The sequence below is a fragment of the Felis catus genome, chromosome A2 (assembly GCF_018350175.1).
Source record: "Felis catus isolate Fca126 chromosome A2, F.catus_Fca126_mat1.0, whole genome shotgun sequence".
Taxonomy (NCBI): Eukaryota; Metazoa; Chordata; class Mammalia; order Carnivora; family Felidae; genus Felis; species Felis catus.
This window is the reverse complement of record NC_058369.1, coordinates 140,687,215-140,709,948: the sequence shown is the minus strand read 5'-3', so window position 1 is coordinate 140,709,948 and position 22,734 is coordinate 140,687,215. Positions and strand designations below refer to the sequence as shown.

At 38.4% G+C, this 22,734-nt stretch overlaps 1 protein-coding gene across 1 annotated transcript in view; it reads left to right on the top strand.

Moving 5' to 3' along the window:
* Nucleotides 1-21,887, top strand: part of IQUB (IQ motif and ubiquitin domain containing) — a 126,229-nt gene extending 104,342 nt beyond the window's left edge. Inside the window, exon 13 of the mRNA XM_019825746.3 lies at nt 21,779-21,887. Within this exon, the coding sequence (XP_019681305.2) occupies nt 21,779-21,787 (9 nt within the window). The 3' untranslated portion in view covers nt 21,788-21,887. The remainder of the gene's footprint in view (nt 1-21,778) is intronic.
* Nucleotides 21,888-22,734: the final 847 nt, after the last annotated feature.

The window sequence follows — 22,734 nt, the reverse complement described above, 5'->3', positions numbered from 1 at the left end:
CGCCTTTTTTTTTTTTTTTTTTTTTTTTTTTTTTTGGCTTTTCTATAGTCAAGGAAATTTATTTCCTGAGGTCATGACACAGGAAGTAGACTCAGCCACAGCTGTGGAGGTCTCCTAGCAGAGGCCAGAGCCTTACGGACATGCTGCACGAGCCAGGACGCTTACGCGGAAAGGTCCAGTTACATCGGCTAGTGCTCAGGACAGGGGAGAGCAGTCCCAGAGCAAAGGTGTCAGGGAGGTGCCGGCGCGCCCGGCTTCACTGCGAGACCTCGCGGAGGGGGAAGCGTCAACAATTTACGGAGGCTCCAGCCACCGGGTCAGATTGAGACAAACCGTGCGTGGTGGGGTTTGGGTCAGCAGGCCGGAGACGCTTCTGCTTTTTGATCATTATCGCCTGGGGCCCCATCGGGGTCGTGGAGGGCTGAGCCCCAAAGCTGGGAAATTCTTCAGAGCTGCTCATATCAAGAGACTTCTCGCTGCTGCTGGCGGTCCAGGGAGCGTTCCGTCCAGGGAGCAAAGCCCTTGGATGGCGCCTTCGACTCCTCGGGGGCCGGTGGCTTCACGTACACCTGCAACGGCTCGCTGTCGACTTACGTCAGCCAGGTATTCCTCGTCTAGGTTGAGAATGTGGTGCATGGCCCCCTCCACGTTCTCCGGGAGCCCCGTCACAGTGACGCACTTGGGGTCTGGGGCGAAGCGAAGGGCCACCGTGAATTCATCCGTTATTTTGAGGATGGCTTTTCCACGGGCACAGTGCCTTTGATTCTTGAACGGATTGGTTTGGAATAGGATCTACCCTCTAGTGTCAAGGAGAAACGAAGAAAGGGGCCTGTGTGCTGTATCTCTTATACCAAGATCAGTGCACTTGTTTGGCACGCAATCAATATTTATTGCATAAGTAAATATTCTTGTTTTTATGACAACATCCATTTTATACATGGTTACCATATTGCTTAACATTTTATCTCAGTATGTTATTGAAGTTTCTAATTTAAATTATTTAAAATAGATATTAAGGCATAGGGATTATCGACGATGGGAATAGTTTAGATTAAACATGCTTTGATTTAGCGGAGTGCATTAGAACAGATCTTTACAGGCGCATGAGTATTTTTCAGTGAAGACTAACTTAGGGATATCTGTTAATAATGATTCAGAAAATTAAAATGAAGTGTTTAGAGTCCGCATTTTGTCCTATTTGGACTTTAATGCTCCGCATATTCTCAGATCTGCTGTAACCTGAGGATCTCAGGTTAACTCCTTGATGCTTATCCATGGAGATCCGAAACACCAGCTTCCTCTTCTTTCGGGAGGCCCAGATTTCCCCGCGTTGTCCATGGGAGGCTGGCATGTGTCTCTAGGACTGAACTAAACTTCCCTATGTTGTGAATAATTGGAGGAAGCAAGTTATACACAACTGAAGCAAGTTTCTGTATTTCTCTTTTCTTGGCATAGATTTCAATCATGATGTGATCATTTTCAATCCCTCCCTATCACTTTTCCCACTTTCTAAGCAGACGTCTTCTTCCAGCCTCCATTTATTATATGATTACTTTGTCAACGTAAGGTGCTGCAATATATCTACTTTATAAATATATGTGTAGATGTATTGCATACATGTACTTTAAAATGTATGTATAGATGTCAAATACTCAGAGGATTCTTTGTACCAAGGAAAACTGATACTTGGCCCGACAACTCCATTGCAAGATTGTGGACATACCAGTTGGCATTTAAGAGAGGTACCCAGAATCAACTTGCTTCCTTTGTGTTGGTCATGGGTGACCATGTAGCCTCAATTCAGTGCACATCCTTTAGGCTTAGTGGTTGAGGGACCAGCAGGCTGCCTGAGACTTTTGGCTCCTGGGTCAAAAAGCACCAGTGTTTTGGCAGAAAGGACACTTGTCTAGCCACTAACTCCCCAGATGTTTATCTATTGATGAGCATAATGAAGGCTTCAGCTTATGTTGTGTCTTTAACTTAGTCTCTCTTCACTCCTGTGTCTCTGACTTAGTCTCTCCTCACTCATGGCCTTCTCTAGGCCACTGTTACAGCATGGATGTCTCTCACTGCTTGTTGGAATTTGGAAGGTAAATGTCTATCAACCTAAGTAGCTGAGGCAATAGTTTTCTTCTCTCAAAGATATGTAACCATATAACTGGAGCCTTAACTGTTTAATGTTAGAACAAAATAGATAAGAATGTCAGGAAGTGGGGTGGGGGACAGATATATGAACCTCGTAGAGGAGAGATCTAAAAGGAAGGTTTAAACTTTCACAAGTTTATCCTAAGCGTGTATAAATTAGCAATACGTATGTATGTGATTTGTTGAGTTCCTTCTTCTTACATACCAAGTAAGTACTTGTATACCCTTCCTAACTCTGTGAAATAGGGAGTATTATTACCTTGTTCAAAAGGTGAGAACTGTCTTCAGAGGTTAAATAACTTGCCAAGGTGACTTGGCTAGTAGGTAATGGAGCCATACTGGCTCCACCTACTCACTCCAGATGTTAGCTCTGAACCCTTCTGCGGAGATGATGCATAGATTGTGTGACCGGAAGTACACTCCTGGGGCTGTGTGAATGGCACAATCACTCTGCTCTGTTGCCCTGGGCAAAGAGAAGGGTGGACTTAAAATTCTGGTTCCTTCGTTCTCTTTTGAATAGCCTCAGATTGTAAGTAGTCTCTATTTTTTATGCTCTAGGGCCCTTGAAGGAAAGGCAGTTCTAGGAAAGGGAAGATCATTTTTTTGTTGCTCCTGTGTAGTCTGGGTTTTATAGGGCAGTGCCAGATTGATTTATATTCTTTCTTGCAATGAAAAAAGACAATTTTTATTTAAAAAGGAAAGATTCTTGAAGGCGGTGGGAAATGAATAGGATTAAAAAAGGTTATATTTTTTTCACTTTTGACATTTTCTGCTACATTGACATTTTTCTGTGGTGTTTGGTAGGGGGTGAGACCTTTTCTGTTTTGCTTTATTTACTTATGTGTGTCTTAAACAAATCAAGCTCTTTGTTTCAAACTATTTCTATTGTTTTTCCTTTTTTGCTTTGTGGGAGCAAGTCTTTATAAGAAAATACTAACTTGCTTTTATTTGATTGAAGGTCAAAATACATTTGTTGAAAAAAAGATCTATATATTCTAGAAGAGAAATGAATGTTTCTCTGTTTTAAAGGATTTTAAATATTTAGCTTCTGAAAAAAATCACAATTATATGAACACTGGGGCACCTGGGTGTCTCAGTCAGTTAAGCATCTGACTTTGGCTCAGGTCCTGATTTCATGGTTCATGAGTTTGAGCCATGCATCAGGCTCTGCGCTGACAGTGCGGAGCCTGCTTGGGATTCTCTCTCTCTCCCTCTCCTTCTCTGGCCCTGCTCTGCTCTCTTGCATGTTCTCTCTCTCTCTCTCTCTCTCTTTTCTCTCTCAAAGTAAATAAATTTTAAAAACATATGAACACTAATGCCATGTTTATGCGATACGTGCATTTTTGTTGAACTTGATTTTGATAGGCAGGGTGGATAATTTAGGATACAATTCTCCTTTGGTATAAAGAGGTATCAATATAACATTTCATCAAGGAGCACAAGTGAAGGCTTCCCAGCTCACACTGTAAAGCTAGCATGCCACATTTTGGAGGGCTCTTACATTAGTAAGTTGGTCCTTATGAAGACCATTTGTGTGGTGGATAATTGCTTGACTACACAGTTTTATTAGTTTAAGACTCAGAGAATTATAGAATTTCAAGAATTGAAATGACTACCGGTCATTTACCAGGCTTTAGCCTTCCTGTTTTGTTAGATATTTTTTGTTCTCTCTTCAAAAATCACATTATGCATATTACAATAAAGAAAATACCCTGTTCGCTCTTCCCCTTGTGTAAAGCCATTGGCATCTATGTTAGTTTCCTAGGCCTGCCATAACAAGGAACCAAGGTGGCTTCAAACAACAAAGATTTATTCTGTCACATTTCAGGAAGCCAGAAGTCCAAAATCAAGGTGTCAGCCAGGTTACTTTCCTTTGGAGGGTCTGAGACAGAATCTGTTCCACGTTCCTCTCCTCTCCTCTCCTCTGGTGGTTCCCAGCAATCCTTGGTGTTCTTGCATTGTGGACACATAACTCCAGTCTCTGCCTCCGTCTTTACATGACATTCTCCCCTGTGGGTTTTTGTCCAAATTTCCCTCCTCTTATAAGGACACCAGGCATTGGATTAAGGTTCACCCTAATCCAGAATGACCTCATTTTAACTTGATTGTTAGGTACAAAGACACCATTTCCATATAAAGTCACACTCACAGGTACTGGGGTTAGGACATCAACATATCCTTTTGGGAGATACAGTTAGGCCTACACTGGCACCACCAGGACATATTAGATGTAGAAGTCCTGTACTAGGAGATGAATCCATGCTTGAGTGAACAGTTAGTGAAACACTATTTATTCATTAGTTCCATTATTGCAAATCTTTTTTTTTTTTTTAATTTTTTTTTCAACGTTTATTTATTTTTGGGACAGAGAGAGACAGAGCATGAACGGGGGAGGGGCAGAGAGAGAGGGAGACACAGAATCGGAAACAGGCTCCAGGCTCTGAGCCATCAGCCCAGAGCCCGACGCGGGGCTCGAACTCCCGGACCGTGAGATCGTGACCTGGCTGAAGTCGGACGCTTAACCGACTGCGCCACCCAGGCGCCCCCCATTATTGCAAATCTTAAAGAACTGGTCAGAGTGTTTTATTTTCCTAGAATATTGACTTGAAATGAGTCGGCTACAGATTGGTGTATGAAAATCTCATATTGGCTTCATATTACTGATTTTTGCTATAAAGGATTTGAAAGCTGGTAATTTCCGTGGTCTTAGGAGTTTGTTAGGCATTAAGAAAATGAGTCAGGATGTATGTGTACCACTCTGTGGCCAGAGGAAGGATTCTGAACTTAGCACTTCCCACTCCTCAAATTTGCTTGAGGAAATTGAAGGCTCATCCCAGGAGCAAGAAGAAGAAACAGATTGGAGTGGGGACAGAGGCTAAGACTTGGCACTGAAGGTGTGGGTGACTTCTCTCTTGGGCTTGAGCAGCCTCACTCAGGAGTCTTATCTCTACATATAGTGACGTGCTGACATGCCTGGGTGAGGACTTCTGCACATCATCAACCGGCATACATTTAGGTGCCCAGGGGAATCTGGAGAGGTATACATGAAGGAGGAGGCCTGCATGTTAGGGTCTGCCTCTGGATAACAGAGCAAAGAGAACAGGGTGGGAGGATCCCACTGACCTGAGGGCTGGGCCAGTAAAAGGCAGCCCAGAGGCTTCCCTGCAAGGAACTCACTGAGGAAGGATGAAAAATTCTGGAACAGGACCCTGTATGTCATGTGGGAATACTCATGGTCAGACATTGTGAAGCTACTGAGAAACCACAACTTGCTTGGTGAAGAGAAACATCTTTGGATTTTTCTACACACTTCAATGAAAACCTCCTTCTGATGTGCATTGGCCCGTGTGCCTGTATATTTGGGAATTGAGGACAGCTTGCTGGGCTCTCCAGTGGAGACATTTTCCCCAGGTGTCTGGGGGGAGGCTTTGAGCCAAGGAAAGTGTTTCACTCAAATGAAGTAGTCTGGGTCTTTTCAGTGTAGGACAGATCAGGTATGAATGTTATTCTTTGAAAAGCCCTGAAATTGTACACAAAACTTTCTGTAGATTTCCATGTACTTTGTGAGGATGAAGGTCCATAACTTTCAATGGAAGGCCTTCATGACGTAGAAAAGGCTAACCTTACCTCTTTCCAGTCTACTCTGAGTTGATTGAACACGATGAACTTTTGTCTTATTTAGGACTATTGTTCTACGTGGGATACTTTCCCTTCTCTTCCTGCCCTCCTTCCACACCCATCCTCACTCCTGCTGGACTCCTCCTCAGACTGCAAGTCTTAGCTTAAAGTTCATCTCTTTCTCTTTCCCATCTAAAGAATGTTGTCTCCTTGCCTATTATTCTCTCCTCAGCTCCTTATGTGTTTCTTCTAAAAATGCATCAAAACATACATAATTTGTTTATTTTTAATCTATTTCCCAAAGGTCGAGGATCTTGTCTGTCTTGTTTCTCTTCAAATCCCAAGTGCCTAACCCAGTGCCCAGATGTTCATAGTCATAGTGCAGAGTAAATGTTCAGGAAATATTTATTAAATACAAAATACTTAGAGAACACGTTCTAACCTCAGGTAAGAAACCGAAGAGCATTAGATTTATAGAATGATAATCCTTAAAGACAGTTCCAGATACTTGTTTTTTACACTACATTCATAGTTATTTGTGCTGATGAAATCACCAGCTGTACCCATAATCAGAGCTTAATTTACCTTTGCAGAAGAAACAGAATTTCTTAAAGTTCCATAAAAAAAAAAAAACCCAAAAAACAGATATTAGCAACCAGTGAAGCAAACTCTAAACTGAAATGAAATTTAGAGAACATTTTCTTCAATCTAATATAAGTTGCAAAAAATAAAAGAGCCCGAATATTTCTTGTTACCAATGCCCACATTTCTGGGCATGTAAAAACATGATGTATTCTGTTACTCTTTTGTGTACCAATAATTTCAAACCTAATGCATAGCAACTCACAGAGCAGTGCACTCACAAAAAAGGGGGCTCAGGAAAGACTTATTTGGTGCCCAATTCTTTGACAGCTTTCTTTTTTTTTTTATTTTTTTTAATGTTTTTTAATTTATTTTTGAGATAGAGACAGAGCATGAACGGGGGAGGGTCAGAGAGAGAGGGAGACATAGAATCTGAAACAGGTTCCAGGCTCTGAGCTGTCAGCACTGAGCCTGACGCGGGGCTTGAACTCATGGACTGCAAGATCATGACCTGAGCCGAAGTCGAATGCTTAACCGATTGAGCCACCCAGGCGCCCCTCTTTGACAGCTTTCAATGGCTAGGCCTTTCTGTGTCTGTTTTTATTTTTTTATAATTTTTTTAATTATTATTATTATTATTTTTTTTGAGAGACAGAATACGAGTGGGGGAGGGACAGAGAGAGAGAGGGAGACACAGAATTTGAAGCAGGCTCCAGGCTCTGAGCTTCAGCACAGAGCCGGATGCGGGGCTTGAACCCATGAACCACTAGATCACGAACTGAACGGAAGTTGGACGCTTAAACAACTGAGCCACTCAGGTGCCCCTGTGTTGGTTTTTAAAAGAGAGATCTATACCTATAAATATTAGCCTCAGTTTCAATATAGTTCTAGTTTACTTTTAAATTTCCAAAGACAGTCCGATAGGATATGTGAATCTGTATCTTTTTACTTAAGTGACTTCATTTTTTAAAAAGTTCTTTAGCAGCCCTTTTCAGGACAGTATTGACAGTGAATGATTTAATTATTCATCCAGGACAATTCTTAAACTTAGGACAATGATGACTGATGTAACGGCACTTCAGCTTAAGGAACAGAAAACTTGCTTTCTACAGATTATTGTTCCTTCATATAAAAATATAATGCACATCAGAAGGGATTAAGTTAAAACTTGATTACCCACTGAATATTTTACAAAAATATTTTTCCCCAGCCCATTGACTTAAGGAATGTCCTCATTTTTCAGACAAAGAGGTTTCAAATAATTGCACAATTTGCTTAGGTTATAGCTTTACCTGTAGACTTCTAGGTTCAATAAAATGTTATGTTAAAAGCAAGTTTTGTATTTATTTGTGACCTTTCTATAGACCTGTAAGGAAATACATTTAAAATTTTAAGGTTGTATTCTTTTTCTAACAAAAGCACTGCACAATCACTGTAGAAAAACTTAAAAGTGAATAAAAAAATTCAGCATGCCCTAATAAAACTGTGATGAATATTCTTTTGATGAAATACTTTCATCCATTTTTGAATTATTTCCAGGATAAATTTTCTCTGTGTACAATTTTAAAGTATATTATACATGTTTGAAACTACTTACTGGTACTTGATTATTAATAAATCAAATGTAATTTTTCTTTAATACGCAGTCTATACTATTAAGATAAGGAATAAAGCCAAACTGAAAAAAATGAAAATGGCAACCTATTCCTAAAAATATTAACTAGGAAAAAATAAAATAGGCCAATTCAGTCCTTTAGGTCATGTTAACTTAATTACACTGTGATTATGTTCGAACTCCATGAGGGCAAAGATTTTTGTTAGTTTTTTTCACTGCTTAATTCTTATGCCCAAAACAGTACTTGCCATATATTAATACTAAAAATCATATGTAGGATGAGTTAATCAGGGCAATATGATAGAATTACGGTTTGTAGACAGTTTAAAGTCCCTTTAGGCAGTATAAATCTAATCAAAATGGATTCATTTAGTACCTTTATGTTTGGAGCCCACAGATATTTGCCTCTACTTTACATATGAGGAAACCACAGCTCATATTGGTCTCTTTGGTTTTTCTTCCTCTAATAGTCCAGCAAAATTAACAGCTGAGCCACACAATGAGAAATGAATTACAAATCTACTATGATGTTTATTAGCTAAAGATATCTAAAATTGAGATCTATATCTTATACATGACTGATTAGAAAATCATTCTTTTTTTTTCTTTTTGGATTTTTAATTCCAGTAGAACTAACATACAGTGTTATATTAGTTTCAGGTGTACAATACAGTGATTCAACATTTCCATACACACCCAGTGCTCATCTTGGCAAGTGCCCTCCTTAATCCCGATGACCTATTTTACCCATCCCCCCTCACACCTCCTCTCTGGTAACCATCAGTTCATTGTCTATAGTTAAGAGTCAGCTTCATAGTTTATCTCATTCTCTGTTTCTTTTTCCTTTGCTCATTTCTTTTGTCTTAGCACGATTTGATCGTAGCACGATTACTGGATCATATTTTTGACGTTTTGAGGAATCTCCATACCATTTTCCACAGTGGCTGCACCAGTTAGTGTTTCCAACAGTGCATGAGGGTTCCTTTTTCTCCACATCCTCTCCAACACTTGTTTCTTTGTTTCTAATTTTAGTCTATTCTGACTGGTATGAGGTAGTATCTCATTGTAGTTTTGATTTGTATTTCCCTGACGATGAGTGATGTTGAGCATCTTTTCATGTGTCTGTCTTTTGGATGTCTTCTTTGGAGAAATACCTGTTCATTGTCTTCTGCCCATTTTTTAATTGGATTATTTGTTTTTTGGGTATTGGATTGTGTAAGTTCTTTATATATTTTGGCTACAAACCCCTTATCAGATATGTCATTTGCAAATATCTTCTCCCATTCAGTAGGTTGTCTTTTATTTTTGTTGATTATTTCCTTTGCTGTGCAGAAGCTTTTTATTTTGATATAGTCCCAAGAGTTTATTTTTGCTCCTATTTCCCTTGCTGCAGGAGTCATATCTAGAAAAATGTTGCTACAGCTGATGTCAGAGACATTACTGCCTGGTGCTCTTCTACTATTTTTATGGTTGCAGGTCTCACATTTAGGTCTTTAATCCATTTCGAGTTTATTTTTGTATGTGGTGTAAGAAAATGGCCCATTTTCATTCTTTTGCATGTAGCTGACCAGTTTTCCCAGCACCATTTGTTGAAGAGACTGTCTTTTTCCCATTGGATGTTCTTTCCTGCTTTGTCAAAGATTACTTGACCATATAATTGTGACTTTATTTCTGGGTTTTCTATTCTGTTCCATTAATTTATGTGTCTATTTTTGTGCCCATATCATACTGTTTTAATTACTACAGCTTTGTAATATAACTGGAAGTCTGGAATTGTGATACCTCCAGCTTTCCTTTTCTTTTTCAAAATTGCTTTGGCTATTTGGGGTATTTTGTGGTTCCATATAAATTTTAGGATTGTTTATTCTAGTTCTGTGAAAAATGCTGTTGGTATTTGATAAGGATTGCATTAAATGTGTAGATTGCTCTGGGTATTATAGGCATTTTAACAATATTTGTTCTTCTAATCCATGAGCATGCAACGTCTTTCCATTTCTTTGTGTCATTTTCATTTTCTTTCTTCAATGTTTTATAGTTTTCAGAATACACATCTTTCACCTCTTTGGTTAGGTTAATTCCCAGGTGTCTTATTTTTGGTGCAATTGTAAATGGAATTGTTTCTAACATCCCTAATATCCCTTCCTGCTACTTCATTATTAGTGTATAGAAACGCAACAGATTTCTGGGGCGCCTGGATGGCTCAGTTGGTTGAGTGTCTGACTTTGGCTCAGGTCATGATCTCACGGTCTGTGGGTTTGAGTCCCACATTGGTCTCTGTGGTGAAAGCTCAGAGCTTGGAGCCTGCTTCAGAATCTGTGTCTCCCTCTCTCTCTCTGCCTCTCCCCCACTCATGCTCTGTCTCTCTCCATCTCTCAAAAATGAATAAACATTTAAAAAGTTTTACAAAAAAAGAAATGCAACAGATTTCTGCACATTGATTTTGTATCCTATGACTTTACTGAATTCACTTTCAGTTCTCATAGTTTTTGGTGGAGTCTTTTGGGTTTTTTATATATAGTATCATGTCATCTGCAGAGAGTGAAAGTTTTATTTCTTCCTTACCAATTTGGATGCCATTTATTTATTTATTTATTTATTTATTTATTTATTTATTTATTTTCTGATTGCTGTGGCTAGGACTTGTTGAATCAAAGTGGTAAGAGTAGACATCCTTGTCTTTTGCCTGACCTTTGGGGAAAGCTCTCACTTTTTCCCCATTGAGTATGTTGTTCACTGTGATTTTTCATATATGGCCTTTATTATGTTGAGTTGTAGTTGTGTTACCGCTAAACCTACTTTGCTGAGGGCTTTTATCATGAATGGTTATTTTATTTTGTCAAATACTTTTTGTGTGTCTGTTGAAATGATCATATGGTTTTTATCCTTTCTTATTGATGTGATTTATTATGTTGATTGACCTGTGAATATTGAGCCACTCTTGCATCCTGGAAATAAATCTCACTTGATCATGGTGAATTATTTTTTTAAATGTATTATTGGATTCAGTGTGCTAATATTTTGTTGAGGATTTCTACCTCCATGTTCATCAGAGATATTGGCCTATAGTTCTGCTTTTTCGTAGTGTCTTAATCTGGTTTTGGTATCAGGGTGATACTGACCTCTTAGAATAAATTGGGAAGTTTTCCTTCTATTTTTTTGGGGGGGGGAATAGTTTGAGAAAAATAGATATTAACTGTTCTTTAAGAAGAATTTAAGAGTTAAGTTTTGTAGAATTCACCTGTGTAGTCATCTGATCCTGGACCTTTGTTTCTTGGAAGTTTTTGATTACTCTTCAGTCTTCTTGTTGGTAATTGGTCTGTTCCAATTTCCTGTTTCTTCCTGCTTCAGTTTGGGAGGTTATATGTTTTTAGGAATGTATCCATTTATTCTAGTTTGTCCAATTTGTTGGCATATAGTTTTTCAGAACATTCTCTCAATTGTTGGTATTTCTGTGGTGTTGATTTTTGTTTCTCCTCTTTCATTAGTGATTTTGTTGATTTGAGTCCTCTCTCTCTCTGTGTCTCTCTCTTTTGATGAGTCTGGCTAGAGGTTTATCAATTTTGTTGACTTTTTTCAAAGAACTAGCTCCTCATTTCATTGATCTATTCTATTTTTTAAAGTTCTCATATTATTTATATCTGCTCTAATCTTTATTATTTCCTTTCTTCTGCTGGTTTGGGGTTTTGTTTGTTGTTCTTTTAATAGCTTTTGTAGGTGCAAAGTTAGGTTGCTTATTTGAGAATTTTCTTGCTTCTTGAGATAGGCCTGTATTGCTATAAATTTCTTCTATGAACCACTTTGCTGCATCCCAAAGATTTTGGACCATTGTGTTTTCATTTTTGTTTGTTTCAATGTACTTTTCGATTTCTTGGTTGCCCTGTTCATTGTTTAGTAGAATGTTAATTAACCTCCATGTATTTGTGGTTTTTCCAGATTTTTTTTCTTGTGGTTGATTTCTAGTTTCATAGCATTGTGGTCAGAGAAGATGCCTGGTATGAGTTCAATCTTTTTGAATTTGTTGAGGCTTGTTCTGTGGCCTTATATGTGATCTCTTCTGGAGAATGTTCTATGTGCACTTGAAATGAATGTGTATTCTGCTCTTTTAGGACAGAATGTTCTGAATATATCTGTTAAATCCATCTGGTCCAGTGTGTCATTCAAAGCCATTGTTTCCTTGTTGATTTTATGTTTGAATGATCTGCCCATCAATGTAAGTGGGGTGTTAAAGTCTCCTACAATTATTCTATTACCATCAATTAGTTCCTTTATGTTTATTATTAACTGTTTTATGTTTTTGGATGATCATATGTTGGGTGCATAAATATTTACAATTGTTATGTCTTGTTGGTGGATTGCCCCCTTTATTATAATATAGTGTCCTTCTTTGTTTTAAAGTCTATGTTGTCTGATACAGGTATTGCTACTCTGGCTTTCTTTTGACATCCATTTGCATGATAAGTGTTTCTTCATCCACTCGTTTTCAATCTGCAGGTGTCTTTAGGTCTGAAATGAATCTTCTGTAGGGCAACATATGGATGGGTCTTATTTTTTTAATCCATTCTGTAACCCTGTCTTTTGATTGGAACATTTAGACCATTTATATTAAAAGTAATTATTGATAGATATGTATTGCCATTTTATTATTTGTTTTGTCGTTTTTTGTAGTTTTTCTCTGATCCTTTCTTCTCTTTCTTTCATGGTTTGTTGGTTTTCTTAGTGACATACTTAGATTCCTTTTTTTTTAAATTCTTTGCATGTCTATCAGTGGTATTTGATTTGTATATATTTATATATCATTGGGTCTGTACATAACATTTTCTGTGTATAGCAGTCTGTATTAAGTTGATGATTGCTTAAGTTCAAACCCATTCTTTTCGCCCCCACCATGTTTTAGGTATATGGTACCACATTTTACATCCTTTTATTTTGTGAATTTCTTGACTGATTTTTTCCACAAATACTTATTTTTACTGCTTTTGTGCTTCCTACTTTTCATAGTCTCACTTATGGACTTTGTTTTTCACCCCAGGAGTCCCCTTTAATATTTCTTGTAAGGCTGATTTAGTGGTTGGTCATGAACTCTTTTAGTTTTTGTTTATCTGAGCAACTCAGTTTATCTCTCCTTCAGTTCTGGATAGTAGCCTTACTGGATTAAATATTCTTGGCTTTAGGTTTTTCCCTTTCAGCACTTTAAATAGATATATTTAAAGGCCACTCCTTTCTGGCCTGCAAAGTTTCTGCTGAAAAATCCTGATAGCTTTATGGGCTTTCCTTTGTATGTAACTTCTTCTTTTCTATTTAATTTTTTTTCCTTATCACTACTTTTTGCCATTTTACTTCACTGTGTGTCTTGGTGTAGCCCTCCGTTGGTTGATTTTGTTGGAAGATCTCTGTGCTTCTTGGATCTGGATATCGGTTTCCTTCCTCAGATTAGGGAAGTTTTCAACTATTATTTCACCAGATAAATTTTCTGCTTCTTCTTCTCTCTCTTCTCCTTCTGGGATCCCTATAATGCAAATGTTATTATGCTTAATGGAGTCACTGAATTCCCTAAGTTTGTTCTTGTTCTGCATAATTATTTTTTCTTTCATTTGTTCAGCTTGATTACTTTCCACGACTGTCTTCTAGTTCATTAATTCATTCCTTTGCTTCTTCCAGTCTGCTACTTATTCCATCAAGCGTATTTTTTTAAGTTTATTTATTTATTTTTGAGAGAGAGAAAAAGCATGAGCAGGAGAGGGGCAGAGAGAGAGAGGGAAAGAGGGAATCCCAAGCAGGCTCTACACTGTTGGTGCAGAGCTTGACACGAGGCTTGATTCCATGAACCGTGATATCATGACCTGAGCTAAAATCAAGGGTCAGATGCTTAACTGACTGAGCCACCCAGATGCCCCTCTATCAAGTGTATTTTAAATTTCATTTATTGTGTTCTGCTTCTCTGGTTAGTTCTTTGTTTTCTCTCTCTTTCTTGACATCTCACTGATGTCCTCCACTCTTTTCTCAGGTCCAGTGAGTATCTTTATGATTAATCCTTTAAATTCTCTATCAGGTATGTTAATAATATCCATTTCGCTTAGGTCTCATGGTGTGGTTTTGTCCTCTTCTTTCATTTGTGACATATTCCTTTGCCTCCTCATTTTGCCTACTTCTCTGTGTCTGTTTCTCTGGGTTAGGAAAGTCAGCTAAATCTCTTGCTTTTGAAATTAGTAGGGTGGGAGGTGCACTTTTACCTAGGTGGCACCGGTTCTTCTCCACAGGAGATGAGCAGCCTTCATGGAGACCTGGACTGGCCTGACTGTCCACAAAGCACACATGGGCTGGGATGCAGTTGTAACAAGGTATAGGTAGTGTTGGCAAGGTTTGCGCAGGTCTTCTGGGGGAGAGGTTCTGCAGCACCAGGACTGAAGCAGGCCTGCCTGGAGGGGGTGGGGCACAGGGTAAGTAAGTTAGATAGTGAATGCTAGTGCTGCTAGTGCTGCTGGTTCTACAGGTGATTCTGTGTTTATGATGAGGGACAGCGGAGGAAGATGGCACCTATCAGCTCCCCTGTTCCTGGAGAAGTCCCTCAGCAAACTGAGATCAGCAACTAAGTCTCCCTGTTGCAAGCCTCCGGCACCCTAAGCCACTATTCCCAAGCTGCATCTCCACAGCCATCTGTTGCATGTCCCTTCGAGGGCAGGAGCTCAGCCCCCTTTTGCCCTCCCCTCAATCTACCAGAGCTGAGCCTACTGACCTTCAGAGCTCTAGGCTCCAAGTCAGGTGATTGCAAGCACCCATGGAATTTGGCCCCTCTGATTCTCAAAGCCAAATGCCACAGGGATTTCTACTTCCCCATAGGTTCCCTGGTATGCTAGTCTGTTTCTTGCCCCTCTCCATGCCTGTAGCTCCCTCCCTCTGGCTGTCAGACACATGTGGTTTGGGACTCCCACTGAGTCCTTGCCCTTTCTACCCTTTTCCATGTGGCCTCTTCTCTACATTTAGTTGTGGAGTTTGTTCAGCTAGTCTTTGGGTCCTTTTCTGGGTTATTTGCTCTAATGAGAGCAAATATCTAGTATCCATGGGATGAGATGAGTTTAGGGTCCTCCTACTCTACCATCTTCCCCAGAAGTTGGAAAATAATTCTTAAAACAATTTAGAGAAACTCACTGAAGCTTTTTATGTGTAATATAACTTTTGGACCTGATTGTTGTGCACTCTGGGTTAATTTGCTAATTAGCTCATTTAACTACATTCTCGTTTAGTTTTTTTATCTAGTAACCTTAGTGTTTGTTTACATTTTCTGATTAGGTTGGATGAAGATAATTGTTAATAATATCTCCCTTGTGGTCACTTGAAATGAATGTAAACCACTTGGAAAATGCCTTTTCAGAACTTGTTGAACCCAAAGTTCTTTGTCCTGTAGCAGACAATCTCTGTTAAATTTCCCAAAGTCTTATCTTGTGCATCTTCAGCCAAGCCTGATGACTCGAGTTCAGTCTCTATGCAGACTTCCACTTGTCCTCCATCATTATAACTCCTTTCCCTCTAAATTCTAAACTCTTTTTTAAAATATAATTTACTGTCAAATTGGTTTCCATAGCAAATTCTAAACTCTTTAGCAACTTGGAAATCCAATTTTTGCTGCCTTTTCCTCTGTTACTCCTCTAAGCTTCCACTCCTTGAGTCAGAGTAGAAAAATACCTCTAGGCAGAATCCCAGGGCTATCATGAGACTCACATTACAAGTTTTTCTTCTCTGGAGAATCATAGTTTTGTACTGCCTGTTGTTCAATACCTGAAAACAGTTACCACATCTATTTGGCAAGTTGTGAAGTTTTTTACAGCACGAATGACAAACCTGCTTATACTACTTGCTCTGTCAAGTCCAGAAACAGACATCTTATTTACTTTTTGTTACGCTTTTTTCATCGTGTTCTTCTTTTTTTCTTTCCTGACTGAATACACTTACTTATTTTGGTTGAATACATTTATTTCATTCTTTTTTTTTTTTTTGGTGTGACTTGAAATCAACACTCTATTTCCATTAAAGAGTGGTCATTTAAAAAAATATATATTTGCGTAATATTTGAACCTTTATTTTTGTAACAACATCAATAATTAACGAATATATTTAAGATTGCTCCCTCTAAGAATGTGATTGTGAAAATTGAGGCATAAATATTGGAAAAGAAACTTCTGAGTCACAATTTAGAATGCTATTATTTATACCTAGAAAATCTAACAGATTAAAGTAATTTATTGTATCTAATAAGATAACTTAATAATCTGGCTACAAAATTAAGAGTCTTTCTGTACACTAAGACGTGTATTGGCCCCTGGCAGAGGAACAGCAGCAGCCCTAGGTAGACTTCCTTGGTTCCCCTCAACTTTGACAAAGGCAGTCGGGATAATTGAAGTTCTCCAGAGGGAGGTGAAACCCCACCAGGATGAATAGCCTGAGGTTAGGATTGTAATCCGGATAGCTCAAATCGATGAACAAAAGGGAACTGCTGCTGCTGTGCATAAAATACAGTAGGCTGGCATCTATGTGGAAAATGCTTTCTTCAATATCATACTGCTTCTGATTCCCCCTGCCCCCCTTTGGAGGTGTGTATATGTGTTTAAAAAAAGTTTCCTGTTGATTTTCCTGGAAGGATAAGAAAGATTATCTTAACACTGGTAGAGAAATCTTGGAAGATGCTAAGGCTTGGAGAGATAAAGGTTAACCAAGATTCTTCTACTGTCTTGAGGGCTACTCGCTAGCCTTCAAGATGTAATTCCAAATTGAATAACTAGATCTTTGGGGAAAGTGTCATCGTCATTATGTCCTATGAATCATATCGGTAAGAGAAGGGATATGGTTCCTTAGAAGAAACATCTGTGAACAGGAAAGGGTGATGTTTTTCTAAAGGGTGGTAGACACTGGCTCTGTGAAAGTATAAAGAAGAGATACTTTTTAAGGAGAGGGAAAAAAGGCAGCTGTCAACTCAGAGAAGCAAGGATAACAAATGAGTTGTCACTACAGAGAGGTGATCTCTGGGGGGAAAAAAAAATGACTTTCTTTTTCCTAGGACTGTGGGCAGCCTTTTATGTACCGTGTAATTTAAATTTTTTCTCCAATGTTCCAATTTCTTTATTTTACCCTTCTTGTTTCTGGCATACTTCTGTAGGCTGTGCATTAGCACTGCGAGCAGTTAACCTAATGAGGAGTTAAGGAAAGTGCAGTCTTACCCAGCTTGTGGCATTAAAATTGCATCAAGAAGGACAGTAGGTCTCAGTGAAGCAAGGGAAGCCCAGAACAGCAGCACTCTAGCCCAGAGTGCTAAGAGGATGACTTAGGGGAGGGCATTGAGACAACTCCCTACCCATTTGTCGAATGCACCAGAGAAAGGCAACACTTGATCCAGGGAAGGCTAACAATTGGGTTATATAACAATTTAAATAAGTTCATGAATATCTTCTTCTTTAATGTAATTTTAACTTCCAAATGCTGTAATATGCATATTAACATCATTAACGACAGCAATAATAGATAATATTTACTGAGTGCTTGCTATTTCTGTACTTTGTGTTGTACTTGAGTTATCTCATTTAATCCTCGAAAATGATTTATGAGGAAGATACTACCATTTTCTCAGATGAGGAAATAAGAGTTTTGATGAGATTAAGTGAGATTAAGTAACTTTGGTCATGCTTACACATCTAGTTAATGAAGTAGCCAGCATTCAAATTCAAGTACCTGATTTTAGACCCTACCTTTTTATATACTCCGAATAAGCCAAATATAGTGAGTACCGATATATAGAATAAATAATACAGCCTACAGCACAGTCCCATGGATAGACATCAGTACTTCCAGAAGTGATCTCGCACACTGGAATTTTATAGCCTCATGAAGTAAGTAGAGAGAGTGTTTTCTGGAGGTAAGGTGAGCTGGGCATTCTATTTTCTGTCTGCTAAAACAATAGGAATTCCTTTCTTCCAGTCAAAAATATTAAGTAAGTCAAGGCCATCTATGAGCATAACATACTGGGCGTATAAGGTCTGGAAAATAAACACCTGCTGTACCGGGACTAAGGCCATCTAATGGTTTTTACCCAAACAACTCAAGGGAGGATATCTCCTCAAATGTGTTTTTGAAGTACATAGTGTTTTATGAAAAAAATGAAGATAATAAATGCTGCATATTAAAATGTTTGTGACAGGTGCATTTAAAGTCTTCTCTGACCTCCTGCCCCTAAGTTTGTTCACATGACAACTTCCTTGAATAAATACTTAGTCTGGAGGCTATTCTGGAAAGCAGAGGTCTCTGATACACTTGGTAACTATAGTTACAGTTGTCTCTTCTTTTCCTGGAATGTAAAATAATATATCATCATCTCAGAAGTCATTTTGAAAGCCTTAATGAGATAAACACTCATTTTTCCTTGCAATATTCTTATTGTTGAGTGCTAGTCATAATTTCCTTCTCTTAATGATAAAAATGATGTCTAGCCATAAAGCAGAAGCAAGATGTGAATGCTAATGTCTTACAACTTGAAGAACAAATCTATTAATTAAAAAAGTATTCCAAGGAAAGTGTTTTTCTTGTCATTATTAAAACAAAATAACTAATTTATTTAATTAATGATTATTCTGGATAATGATTATATTGAGTTTTAATTGGCTAATCCATACAAACTTGGCAAAACATTAATACAAAACTGATTTTTTTAAATGTTCACCAAAAATTGAAGTGTTCCTCTCAGCTTGGAAAAGCAATTGTAACACGTGGAAGAAATGGGAAATTAATCCAGTGGCTTGGTAATGTGAATCATTCCCCTACTCCCTGATGTCTCTTGTGTCTTGTGGGAAGGGACTCTCCTCCAGGGGCTCCGAAGGAAAAAGGTTAACAAAACTTGTCTCTTCAGTTCTTATTCATGAGAAGGCATTTAGGAGGAGATTTTAAATTTTACTTCCTCAGTTATACTAAAAAGCATATCTATAGTAAAATAGAAACACTTTAATAAATATCCTTCAGGATAGATTTGCCAATCTTTCCTGTTATGTCCAAGGTATGGTGTTTCCCCCACAAAGAAATAGAGTACTTGATATGCCAAGTAGAATTCTTTTCCAACTTAGTTTCTACACCCATTGCTGAGGTCTGTGACTTGAGCTCAACTTGGGCTGGGAAATTGACTTGTGTGGGTCCTGGATGCTGTCCCTACCTTTTTATCCTGTTGTGAACACGATGGGTAACAAGAAAACACACTGGCAAAGGCATAGGGAATGATTTTGGCTGCAAATTTTTATTTCTTAAGTAAAATTTTGTTACTCTGTTCACTTGTACCTCACCTTCAGAATTTATTTCCTTATGAATTCTGAGCCTTCTTACCACTGTAGGAGAGCCCCAAGTCCAAACATTGAAGAGACCATGACTGTCATCACTACTCCTTATTCTTCCCTTTAACCCAGGTCCACAGTGGCAAGAGCAAGTTTTTTAAAGTGACACCAAAGCCAATAATCAAGAGAAAAAGATGAAGTAGATTGAAGCAGGAGCTCAAGAACAAGTGACAAGGATTGCAAACAACTTTTGGTGTCTGTAGCTTGTCACCATGTGCCAGCAGCTAGGTAGCTCACACAATGGGCCAGATTGTTTCGAAGAAAAATAGTTGAAATGGCCATTTTTCAACAAGTGGTGTCTTTTAGAGGTGTAACATATAAGAGCAGGTCTACTGACTATATATTCCAACAAACTGCTACATAATTACTTATACAGGTGACTTTTCAGTATTTTATTTGAAAATAAACATATTGACTTATCAGAGAGTGAGCTGCTTGAAGGCAGTGCTGATTCAGATTTATTATTCTGTCTAAATCTATCTAAATATCTAGATATATTTAGATACCTATCTAAATCTAAAATAGTGTAAGCATCCTTGCAAGGCTGGAGAGCTCTCTCTTTCTGCCCCCCTCTCTCTCTTTATATATATATGTATATGCATATATGTATATGTGTACATGTATATGTACATATGTATATATACACATGTACATATGTATATGTATATATGTATATATACACATGTACATATGTATATGTACATGTATACATGTACACATATATACATATATATCTGTACATACATATATACACGTACATATATATGTACACATACATGTATATACATGTACATATATATGTGTATGTATGTATATGTAATTTATATGTGTATGTTCTATATCTATATCTATATGTCTTTATCTATCTATGTATATATATCTGTTAATCTCACCAGGGCTGGTGAAAGAGAGAGAGAGGGAAGGAGGGAGACATAGAGGAAGGGAGGGAGAAAGAAGGAAGGGGAGAGAGAGAGAGAGAGAGAAATATACAAACCTTCCATATTTTCCTCCCTGTAGTGATGGAGTGAGAAAGAGATTTGCAAGACAGCTGTGTTCTTGGTTGCATTGAGAAGTTATTGTTCATTCTTTGGTGGCTGTGACTCCTGCTCCAACTTTTGGACACAGGCTCCTTGTGGACATGCAGTAAATCCAACATTGCCTCCACCCTGCTAAAGGATGCTTAAGTTCTATCAGCTCTCCTAGACACTAAGATTCTTAGAAGGCTCTTCCCACATCTTTTTGAGGTGGTGGTGAACTACAGTATTTTGGGTTCTGTACTGAGTTTTAATGTTGAAGGAGTGGTTTACCTCTATACCACCAACCAATATTTTGGACACCACCTGAGTGTCATATAATCCAATACAGTTTTGATGCTGTTCACTCAGAGGTAGCATTAGATCCCACAGGCTCAGTCCCGGAAGACTGCTCTCTACTTCACATGCCAACTGCAAGTCCAGGTTGTTGGATGTGATTCTGACTGAATGGCTATAAATTAGAAGCTTCCATGACCCCTTCCCTGGTTTTGATTAATTTGCTAGAGTAGCTTTCAGAATTCAGGGAACCCATTAATTCATTATATTACTAGCTTATTACATAGGATATGAAAGGATGCAAGTCAACAGCCAAATGGCTAGCCAACAGCTAGCCAATGGACTAGCTTATTACATAGGATATGAAACGATGCGAGTCAACAGCCAAATGGAAAGATACATACAGCAAGGTGTGGGGAAGGTGCAGCAGACACACCACTCTCCCTGGATCTCCTCATGATCACCAACCCATAAGCTCTCTGAACCCTGTCCTTTTGGCTTTTCATGGAGGCTTCATTACACAGGCGATATTTATTAAATCATTGGAAACTGGTGATTGATTCAACCTCTAGTTCCCTTTCTTCTCCCTGGAAATCAGGGGGTGAGTCTGAAAGTTCTAACCCTCTAACCACATGGTTGGGGTTCCCTAGCAACCAAGCCCCATCCCTAGGTGTTTCCAAAGCCACCTCATAAACATAAACCCCATTGCGGTGGAATGAGGCTTATTATGAATAATAAGATGTCCATTTCACCTTTGTGGCTCTGAATCAATTTCAGAAACTGATGACAAGAGACCAAATGTTATAACAAAAGATGCTTCCATTGTTGTTATCACTCAATTCCAGAGGTTTTAGAAGCAGTGAGCCAGGAACCATGGATGAAGACCAGATATATATGAGAAATATATTTTGGTCACCTGAATGAATAAATATATATGTCAAAAACCAAACTGTACACAGAATAAAACAAAGTAGAAAGACGAGTTTATTGCGAGGTTTTTGACCTGCAAGCTGGGAAACTCAAGGCTACAGGAGCTGTGAGTTCTGGATTGCTCATGGAATAAAGGGTTTTTATGGGGTGAATGTGGAAGTTATTTGGCTTTTTCAGCTGACTGGTTGCCTAGTAGTCTTCTTCTTTATTTGCATTAGGGTGACTGAGCCAGGGGAACAAGGAAGTCCAAAGATGACGTGAGCAGACTTGGTGTTTGAAGATTGGCTGGCATCCGGGGGTTGACTGGCATCCTCTGCTGATTTCTGAGAAAAGCTGCAAATTTCTGAGAATTATGTTAGGTAAGGTTAAGTTTTATTGTTCTTTAATGCACCTGTGTTGGCCAACTCTGTTTTTGTCCCCAACATAAATGACTCTGTTGTAGTTTTGGTTCTACATACAATTCTTATAAATATCACACTCTGCAAGGTGGTAGGTTCTAATAACAACACCTTCTGCAGCCTTCAGATCTGATCACTTGCAGAATTCATATTCTCCATATCTTGGGAATGGGAAAATTGAAATTTGGTGACTAGCAGTAGAGGTGTGGTGGTGGTTATGTGGAGTTTTGCCATAATGTCATCTCTGAACAAACCTTTCAGAAAAGTTTCTGATTCTGATATTTGTAAGTTCTCTATTCCTAAATATGGACCATGTGTGCCCAGCATAAGCTTTTGTTGTCAAGTCCTGGAAAATAAGATCCTACGAGGCATCTGACACTATCCTGTTCGTATTATATGTCAGAGTAACAGTTGAAGTAACATGTCTTCGTATTGTTTAATTCTTATTAGTAGCTTGGTTGTTTGTTTAAATCTCAGTAGCTAATTCATGTAATTAACTGTAATTTTCCAGGATGGTCTTTTGGTAGCTTACGAGTATAGAAATGTGAAATTTCCCCTAAAGAATGATAAATAAATTCATCACTTTCATCACTGACATATGGTCTTTAATGTCAATAATCTAATAAAGGTCTTAGGTTAGACTCATAAAAATAAGTAAAGATTAGATAATGAGCCCTGTAGGAAAAGATTAAAGGATCATTCAGAAAAACTGAGAGCCCTTTCACTGATAATCTTCATTTTTCTGATAATAAAATAAGGAGAATGTTGGTCACCTT